Here is a 10,519-nt window from a genome sequence, read left to right as displayed (position 1 = left end):
CCACTGTGACTGGAGTTTTCAGACGGCCCCTTATGCTTCATAGAAGAATACACAGCGAATATTGAACTAAAACTAACTTTACCGCTCAAGAAATGTGCCATGCTATACTGTGTGCTAACATTATAGAAGCGAATGCATGTAATAATTTATTTAGGGACAAATGCACAAAACGTGCACCGCCGTGTGTATATATGAGGTTTGAGATCGAGCGCGTGACGTGACGTCATCATCGCCTAAGTGAAAGTAAATGTGCTGAGTTGATGTTTAGCCAACAGATTTAAACAACAGAAATCGTTTCTACAGGAATATCAGTTTTTTATAGGAACCTTTATAAAAACTAAGTCATGAATTCACGTGTAGGTACTTGGTAGAAAAGGTGGAGAAGGTTTTTTAATCGATATGTAATTAAATGTTGATCGAGGTGAGTGTTCAGGTCTCGAGACTTACACGTGACTTCTGCATTACTATTTTCTCTGATGGACGTAAATAGTTCTTTAAACATGATAATTGTTTATTTTGAAGCAAATTAATATGGTTTCATTGTTTCGTGTTGTCTGTGGTTTATTTTAGCATTTGTGTTAACATGCAACTAACATTTAGTATTTGAGTGAACGCCGCGTCTCTTGATCCTGAGAGTCCGAGAAAAAGCTGAATTGTGTTTGATTGTCATTTCTATCCAGAGTCAGTGTCGGAGATCAGGGGCCCGTTCTTCGTACGTTGCTACCTCAGTTAGCTGGATTTGATTAATGACGATTTGGCATGATCTCGGATTGTTTGGTTCTTCGACGCTCATCCTGGACTTGCTGTCATAGCAACAGGTCCGTAAGCTCAAACCTGCTCGGGAGCAGGCTTATTTCATGTAAACAGGATTAGATTGCATCTTTTTAAGCGGAGGTGATGCTTAAAGTCTGTCCCAGCCACTGCTACTTTCCCACAAGAGTACCCTAATGTAAACCAGGGACAATAATAATGATTAAAAATAAATTTGCAAATAATATTATAATGTCGTGTAGTATATCATAAATTAGACACCGCCAGTTTTACTCATTGAGAGATATATTCGTGAGGGAATAATTACCTAATAATTTTATGTTTCAAAGGTAAAATTAAATGAATTTCTAATTACAACATTGAAATAAAAATGTAAAGCTTGTACATATAGTGTACTAGAAAACGTGAATAGGCTATAGCCTAAATAATTGGGAGTCCTGTAAAAAAAAAAAAAAATTAATTTATCTATTATAACTTTTATCTCATTTTAGTTGCTTGGCTGTTTTCTTATAAAGGTCCAGAAATTCGTCAAGTAGTTCATCAGCTGTCTTTTTTAATCATATGATGTCATTACGTTGCCGTCATGACGCCAGCTAATCGCTGCATTGCTGATCGTGGTTTCGAGTATCGACAAAGTCCCTTTAAGACGTTTCACTCGGCGGCCATCTTTGAAACGCCTCTCGGGCATCCAAGTGCAGCTCCTATCTCTTTGAATGGGGAAACATCAAATTCTCTACTGCTGTTTGCCAAGCTTTCGATTAAATTTCATATTTGAAATCACCAATGAAATCTGACAACAACTGTCCCATAATTTTTTTTTTTTCCAAACGCTCGAATCATGACAAAAACGGCATTTTTCATGCTGGATCAAGCTAATGCGCATGCGCAGTCCTAAATGCTAGTCTGACTGTTTCTATAGAAACCGGATCTTCTAACGGCCGCTGCAGTGACGTGATGACTTTACCAATCGGCGATTGGCTCTTATTTAGAAGGCGGGACTTAGGCTGCATTTACACTGCAAGTCTTAATGCACAGATCCGATCTTTTGACCATACCCGATTTTTTGGCCAGTGTGTTTACATTCACTTTAGACGCGACTGGTATCCGATATCTGTGTTTACATTACTTCCTGCCCCAAAATGATTGTCATTGATAGTTTTACATGCACATGGTAGATCCTCGGGTTTTGAATAAAAATTATTTATATATTTCATGTAGAGTGGCCATGATTACATGTCAGAATGGATAAATTAACAGCTGTCAGTGTCATGGATGAATTTCAGCGCAAAATCTGACTGAACGGATACAGACCGTAAAAAAAAGGTAATTTGCGTTTGATATTTTATCTGCAGTTATTAGTTTTAGAATTCCATTTTTTTTTTCGAGCGAGCTAAGGAGAGAGAGAGCGCGCACGCAAGAGAGAGAGAGATAGCTACAGTGAAGCTTTTGGCTCATAAGAAAAACAACAACGCGGCGGTCTCTTTTAAATTAACCGGGCAAAGGTTGAAATTGCTGCGAATTGCTGTTAAAAAAAAAAGCTGCGAATTTTTAGTGCAAGTGCATACAAGCACGTCTGCTTCATAATACAACATTGAAGCTACCTTTTAGAAATGTGTCATCCTCGCCTTGTGGTGGCTTGGAATTCCAATGGGAATCGGATATGTGTGTTTAGACATTGGTCGCATGTCCAGAGATCGGATATGTATCGGATTTAAAAACACATTTGGAAGTGGCTCAGATCGGATGCAAAAAAATCGGATCTCGTGTGGATTTTTGTGTTTACACGTGTGCAACTAATTCCGATCTGTGTCAGATGTGAGCAAAAGATCGGATTTTTTGTGCCAGTGTAAACGCAGCCTTATTCCGCCATATTGCGCGTTGCACTTTCTCCCATTCATAATAATACGAGTGACGCGTCTTCTGTTATTCTATAGTCTTTGGTATCGATACATCTGCCCTTTTCGAGGAACAGAAGAACGCGTAGTAATCGCAGACAATTTTATCCAGATATTTTAATCCAATCCGCAAATTCCTTTAAAGAACCAAATTAGCCAGAGTTCAGTTATCACGATTAGAAGATCTAGTATCTATCAAATCATTTCAGATGTATTAAGCGAGGTACGAAGAACGGACTCCTGATTCTGTTTCAGCTGTTCAGATTCATTATGGATGAAACACAAACATCCAGAGATGAAGATTTTTCTCCAGGATGCAGGTACCTTCAATAAACACTACATTAAATCACTTTATACGATGATTAAAAGTCTGAAGATGGCATGATGATGTTTTGTTAGGATGCAAAAAGATGTTTGATGATAAATGCTTGTAAGATCTTATCTTAAAATTATTATCATCATAAAGCATTAAATCTCTGTTATAGTGTCTCTGTTATGTCTCTTTTATAGTTCAGTTCATCAGAAGAGATCAGAACCAGAGTCCAGCTGTGTGTCTGTGAGGAGTGACTGGTCTATGGATCATATGATAGAGTTTAAGAGAGGAGATACACAGACTGATCTGAGGTATAACATTTCTATAAAAATATGATTATGGTATGCATTTTGTGTTATTAGAATATTATTCTGATAATGAATAATTATTCTTGTAAACTGTTTATAGTTATTTTTATCTTTATCTGATATTTTAACATATAGTGTTGCTCACACAGAGACACATCTATAAGAGTGCTTAGTTAAAAGTAGTTTTTATGTCAACAGTGTAAATAAAAAAAACTTTAAATTGTTTCTATACTCTATAGATAAAATAATTTAGGTTTGTTTGTTTGTTTGAATACAGTAATTTAGAGCATTCACTTTAATCTCTCTCTGTTATAGTTCAGTTCATCAGAAGAGATCAGAACCAGAGTCCAGCTGTGTGTCTATGAGGAGTGACACATCTATGGATGATATAATACATTTTCTGAGTGGAGATACACAGACTGATCCGAGGTATAACGTTTCTGTAAAAGATATGATTTGATTATGATACTGAATACAAAAGAAGACTTTGTGCTTATTAACTGATGTAATAATTTGGTATGTTAATTTTACAGCCATGAAGTCCTCAACATGTTTAGATCAAATCTGATGAAGAAGTTTGAGTGTTTGTATGAGGGAATCTCAAAGCAGGGAAACCCAACACTCCTGAATGAGATCTACACAGAGCTCTACATCACAGAGAGTGAAAGTGGAGAGATCAGTAATGAGCATGAGGTGAGACAGATTGAGACACAGTCCAGGAGAGCAGCAACAGAGGACACACCGATCAAATGCAATGACATCTTTAGACCTTTACCTGGACAAGACAAACCCATCAGAACTGTGCTGACAAAGGGAGTCGCTGGCATTGGAAAAACAGTCTCTGTGCAGAAGTTCATCCTGGACTGGGCTGAAGGGAAAGAGAATCAGGACGTCCAGCTCATATTTCCACTTCCTTTCAGAGAGCTCAATTTGATAAAGGACAAAACACTCAGTCTTTCAGATCTTCTTCATGTCTTTTTCCCTGAAACAAAAGAAATGGAAATATCCAGTGACAAATATAAAGTGTTGTTCATCTTTGATGGTCTGGATGAGTGTCGTCTGTCTCTGGATTTTCAGAGCGATGTGAGGTTGTGTGATGTGACTGAATCAGCCTCAGTGGACGTGCTGCTGATGAACCTCATTGTGGGGAATCTGCTTCCCTCTGCTCTCATCTGGATCACCTCCAGACCAGCAGCAGCTGATCTCGTCCCCTCTGAATGTGTCCATCGAGTGACAGAGGTACGAGGATTCAGTGACCCACAGAAGGAGGAATACTTCAGGAAGAGAATCAGTGATCAGAGTCTGGCCGACAGGATCATCTCACACCTGAAGTCATCAAGGAGCCTCTTTATTATGTGTCACATCCCAGTGTTCTGCTGGATCTCAGCCACTGTTCTAGAGAAGATGTTGAGTGAAGCAGAGAGTGGAGAGATTCCCAAGACTCTCACTCAAATGTACACACACTTCCTGATCATTCAGACCAACATCAAACATGAGAAGGACTATGAGAAGAAAGTGAAAGATGAAGACATGATCCTCAAACTGGGGAAAGTGGCTTTTCAGCAGCTTGTGAAAGGAAACCTGATCTTCTATGAGGAAGACCTGAGAGAGTGTGACATTGATGTGACAGAAGCATCAGTGTACTCAGGATTGTGCACTCAGATCTTCAGAGAGGAGTTGGGCTTGTATCAGGGGAAAGTCTTCTGCTTTGTTCATCTGAGCATTCAGGAACATCTAGCAGCTCTATATGTGCACCTCTCCTGTACAAACAACAACAGAAATGAGTTTGATCAAATCACCAAACAGAGTTTGTGGTCTAAAGTTAAGAACTGGTTTAAATATGTTTCATTATCTGAGCTGCATCAGAGAGCTGTGAATGAGGCTCTACAGAGTAAAAATGGACATCTGGATCTTTTCCTGCGGTTTCTTCTGGGTCTGTCAGTGGAGTCTAATCAGATTCTCCTACAAGGACTAATGAAACAGACAAGAAGCAGATCAGACAGCAATGAGGAAACCATTGAGTTCATCAAGATGAAGATCAGGACCATTGACTCTCCTGAGAAATCCATCAATCTGTTCCACTGTCTGAATGAACTGGGTGATCATTCACTAGTGGAGGAAATACAACAGTATCTGAAATCTGGAAGAATAAAGGAAGCCAAACTCTCTTCATCTCAGTGGTCAGCTGTAGCTTTTGTGTTGTTGACATCAGAGAAGATGCTGGATGTGTTTGATCTCAGGAAATTTGTTGGAGGAAACGATAAAATGGAAAAACTAAAGGTTCTTCAGAAGCTGCTGCCCGTGATGAAAGAATCCAGATCAGTTCAGTAAGTATCACTGAGAACAATCACTTCACTGTTAAAACATTAAAAAAATAAAAGTTCATAAATCTTCCGTGCTGCAGATGTTGTCCAGAGTTTAGTGGTCAGTATTTTGATGTGTTTTCTAAACCGTGACAATGTAAAATTCCTTCAGACATTCAAACAAAGTCAGAGAATTTGTGTATGAATAAATAATTCAGGTTTACCAGTTGAATGTTTTTGCACATAAAGAAGGAATTTAAATATTTGTTTTTTAATTAAATGACATAAAAGAAACGAAGACCAAACAGAATTGGAGAAACAGCTCATTTATCAAGTAACTCAAATCTCCTAAAACATTTGATGTGTGGTTAACATTGCAGAGTCATACATTTTAATATTAATAGTCAGATGGACGATTAAACATTTACTTGATCTGAATGAAATGAAAAATTAAGTTGCTAAGAATTGAAAGTTGTTGGATAGCTATTTGATATTGTTTAACTTTTTATTCTGTTATTTGATTTTCATCTCTCTTCAGGTTGAGTTATTGTGATATCACAGATGAAGGTTGTGCTGCTCTGACTTCAGCTCTGAGATCAAACCCCTCACACCTGAGAGAACTGAATCTGTCTGGGAATAAAATAGGAAAATCAGTGAATGTGCTGTCTGATGTACTACAGGATCCTCACTGTAAACTGGAGAAACTGTGGTAAGATCAAATTTGACTCTCACATGAATCACAATGTTTCTACTGCTGATTTAGCTGTAAATGATTGAACACATGATCTGCTCCTCAGCAGTGCCGATCCTACACTATATGGGGGAACTAAGCAAAACTTTGTGAAGGGGCTCCTGTCAGTGAATTCTTAAAAACCCCAAATTTCCATAAACTTGAATAATAATTACAATGGGTTTCAGTATGCAAACTGCACTGTCAGTTTTCTATACTAATGAAATTAAAACATCAAGGAAACAAACCGCAAGTTATGAAAAACGTTGGTTTTGTCCATTTTGACCCAAATCTGGGTTGAAACAACCCAGCATTTTTTAGAGTGAAGAAGTCTTAAGTAAACATACGAAAATAAATCAATAATTCTCCAAATGAGCTAATTTTAGACTAATAGGTATTGTTTTTAAAGTACCTGAATCACACGACAGCTTGTAATACTGAACAGGAATGTTTATTTCTCATTAAACCATGCATAAAAACATTTTGATTATTATTGTGTATATGACTTGCTTATGAATTTATTGCTTTGTCAAGACTAAATAAGAAATTAAAATGTTACAAAAATACATACTTTCTTTGTTCTTGGCACTTTTTTCTGTTCCAGTAGGATAGTTTGGTTTTGCAGCCGTAGTCATGTCAAGACGCGTGTTATTATCTGCCGCACTGTATGATGTCTGAGTCCGAAACAGTTACTGAATAAATATAAATCATTATTAAAAATATTTACACATTACTCCACAAATGTTTAGTAGACACCACACATATACTGTATTTCTATGTTGTGAAGAAATATTTACATTATGGTAATTATGGTATTATGGTAATTTACCATATTTATTTTAATGTTTATGTTTATTTTATATAGTGATGAGCAAGGGGGCTCCTGGTGGTTCAGGCGCCCTACACAACTTGTGTAGTTTGTGTATAGGGAGGATCGGCTCTGCTCCTCAGTAACATGATACCACAGGACTGAGAGTCACACTGAAATACACACTTTTTACACACAATCAATGTTTCAGTCAGTTGACTTTAAACAGATTCAGGCTCAAAACAGTCTGAGAAATGAAGAACATGCTGGATTCATTCTCACTGTTCATCACGTTCATCTTTCTGCATTGACTTTCTAAAATATTGTTTTAATTTTGTAAAATCACACACACACACACACACACACACACACACACACACGTTTGTACTTTCTTTTTAATAATGGATTCACTGTTAAACTGATCTGATCTGAGAGAGTGAAGAGTGTGTCTTTGTTCTCTACAGGTTGAGGGATTGTGATATCACAGATGAAGGTTGTGCTGCTCTGACTTCAGCTCTGAGATCAAACCCCTCACACCTGAGATTACTGAGTCTGTCTGGGAATAAAATAGGAAAATCAGTGAATCTGCTGTCTGATGTACTACAGGATCCTCACTGTAAACTGGAGATACTGTGGTAAAATCATCTCTGATATTCACACGTCTTTGTCCTCAGTAAAACGTGTCCTTTAATGTAAATTCTAAAACTAAAATCAACTTGTAAAATAAATGCTCACTAAACACGTTAAATCTCAGCACAAATGATGATTAATGCTCACCTGTTCTTCTCTTTTAATTTCCATCTTATTTTCTTCTTGTTCTGAAATCATCTGAGCTCATTGTGTTCTCATAGATGTCATAAAGCATGGCATGAATTTAACTGTGAAATACAGTGTAGAGCTGTAGCCTGGAGGTAAATGGGTGATGATCTGGAGGAACATGATCTCAATGGATGTGAAGGCAATAGTTCTTACTTTGTACATTAGGACATTGAATATCTCTATTGAGTTCACCACATTTCTATTCAGTTTATAAGCTGCCAGATGAGACCAAACATGACACAATTATGTGTTTGATCACTAGAGTTAATAAATGATATGTAATGGAAACACGTGGATCCTGTGAAGCAAATGTCCTCCTGTAGGAGTGAATTAGAGGTGCAAGAGACTGTTTCTCCAGTCAGAACCGTCCTTATATCACTATGAAACAATATCTCACATTCAACTCTGTGTGTCTGTTCAGTCCTGAAGCACATGACAGTTTCAGTATGAGGCAATGCTTGTCATTATATCTCCTCTCCTGATCTGAGACCAGAGTGAATAACAAACTACAGACACTTGAACTACAATTCAAACTGTGTCATTGTTTTCTACAGGTTGAGGACTTGTAGAGTTACAGATGAAGGTTGTGCTGCTCTGACTTCAGCTCTGAGATCAAACCCCTCACACCTGAGACATCTGGATCTGATGTGGAATAATCTAGGACAATCAGGAAAGAAGTTGCTCTCTGATCTGAAGGATGATCCACATTATAAACTCGAGGCATTATTCTTTTGTGAGTAAATTTAAAGCCTTTAAATTGACTCAAGGTCAGTAACAGCCTCATGTGTGTGTAACTGGAGAATATAAGATAATAATTCAGCTCCACTTTAGTCTCTGTAAACTAAGAGTTTAATTCTGTGATGTGAATATGATCTATGAATATATGAATTTTTCATCTCTTACAGTGTCTCTGTGTGTAAGTGATTAAGAGTTGTTGATCATTTACTGTTATTAATCTATTAGCAGTTTTTCATTCATATCTCTGGCTGTAATATGAATATATAATATCTCTGCTGTGTTTTTCTGAAATGATCTGATGTGATGTGACAGCAGTAATGTCTCATACTCATATGTGACTGTCTGTGTGTTTTATTGTAGGACTCTCAGTATTTAGACGTCAGTTCAGTTTCCTGAGGATCAGCTGATGGTGAATAAGGAGCCGCTACAGAGATGAAGACACAGAGACACACAGCGATCACACTGACATGTGTGCTTGAATTTTATAGTAAAGCTCATGAAAATGAGTGCTGAAAAAAGCAACTTTTTTATTGTTTAAAATTTGTTAGATATTGATTATAATGTGGATGGTGTAACACTCAAAATACACTGCAAACGATTAAAGCAAAGTGAAAAAACAAGTCATAGACAGATTTATTGTGCAATACAGACAGTGTTGGGAAAAGTTTTTACAAGTTTTATTAAAGAATCTGACTACAGAAGAGACAGATGTTGTAAATTTGTCTACCAGCAGAGGGTAAAAAATATTATGCAAATAATTTTACTGAACATTTATTTCTGTAAAATATTTGTATTATTTATCTATTTTTTATGTGATGAGCTATTAAAGTTTCCATCAAAATCTTTACATTCTTTTACTGGTTTCTTGTTTTTTTCCTCCTGCCTCTATGTTGACACTTATTCCTCTTGATGGAAAGTATTTCTAAAGCCAACAACAAAAAGCAGTGATGATGAGAGTCACTTTTGCTTAATTCCTCACTTTATATTATAAGGAAAAGAACTGCCTTTCAAACAAACTTAACAGGAATTATGAAATTAAATGAAATATTTTTACTGTCCATTTACATGGAAATTTGTCTTTACCTCAGGACGCTCTCAATAAGATCTATATAAGCACGTCTTTGCTCAAACCAAAACTACTTAATTTCCTCAAAATATATAGTCTCTGCATAGACGTCTTATACAGATGTAGACAAAATTGTTGGTACCCTTGATAAATATGATCAAAGATGACTAAAAATAAATCTGCATTGTTTATCCTTTTGATCTTTAATTCATAAAATTAGCAAAAATATAATCTTTTATTGAAGGAAAAGAATTGAAAGTAGGGGGAAAATCACATTACGAAATAAATGTTTTTCTCCAAAACACGTTGGCCACAATTATTGGCACCCTTTTATTCAATACTTTTTGCAACCTACTTTTGCCATGATAACAGCTCTGAGTCTTCACCTGTAACGCCTGATGAGTTTGGAGAACACCTGACAAGAGATCAGAGACAATTCCTTCATGCAGAATCTCTCCAGATCCTTCAGATTCCAGCTCCATGTTGGTGCTTCTTCTCTTCAGTTCACTCCACTCATTTTCTTTTGGGTTCAGGTCAGGGGACTGGGATGGTCATGGCAGAAGCTGCATTTTGTGCTCAGTGACATATTTTTGTGTTGGTTTTGATGTTTGTTTTGGATCATTGTCCTGATGGAAGATCCAACCACGGCCCATTATTGGATTTCAAGCAGAAGCGGTCAGGTTTTGATTTTTATTTGTTGGTATTTGATAGAATCCATGATACCATGTATCTGAACAAGATGTCCAGGACCTCCAGCAGAAAAATAGG

General features: G+C 36.9%; 1 protein-coding gene across 1 annotated transcript in view; it reads left to right on the top strand.

Moving 5' to 3' along the window:
* Nucleotides 1-256: 256 nt before the first annotated feature.
* The window catches only part of LOC127495154 (NACHT, LRR and PYD domains-containing protein 12-like), a 47,006-nt gene continuing 36,743 nt past the window's right edge, over nt 257-10,519 (top strand). The window contains exons 1-7 of the mRNA XM_051861772.1: nt 257-2,986; nt 3,177-3,290; nt 3,603-3,716; nt 3,821-5,614; nt 6,129-6,299; nt 7,593-7,763; nt 8,502-8,684. Coding sequence (XP_051717732.1) covers nt 2,937-2,986; nt 3,177-3,290; nt 3,603-3,716; nt 3,821-5,614; nt 6,129-6,299; nt 7,593-7,763; nt 8,502-8,684 — 2,597 coding nt within the window. The 5' untranslated portion in view covers nt 257-2,936. The remainder of the gene's footprint in view (nt 2,987-3,176; nt 3,291-3,602; nt 3,717-3,820; nt 5,615-6,128; nt 6,300-7,592; nt 7,764-8,501; nt 8,685-10,519) is intronic.

This window comes from Ctenopharyngodon idella, chromosome 15 (assembly GCF_019924925.1).
Source record: "Ctenopharyngodon idella isolate HZGC_01 chromosome 15, HZGC01, whole genome shotgun sequence".
NCBI lineage: Eukaryota > Metazoa > Chordata > Actinopteri > Cypriniformes > Xenocyprididae > Ctenopharyngodon > Ctenopharyngodon idella.
Note: the sequence above shows the minus strand (reverse complement) of the source record. Positions and strands in the feature narration are given on the sequence as shown.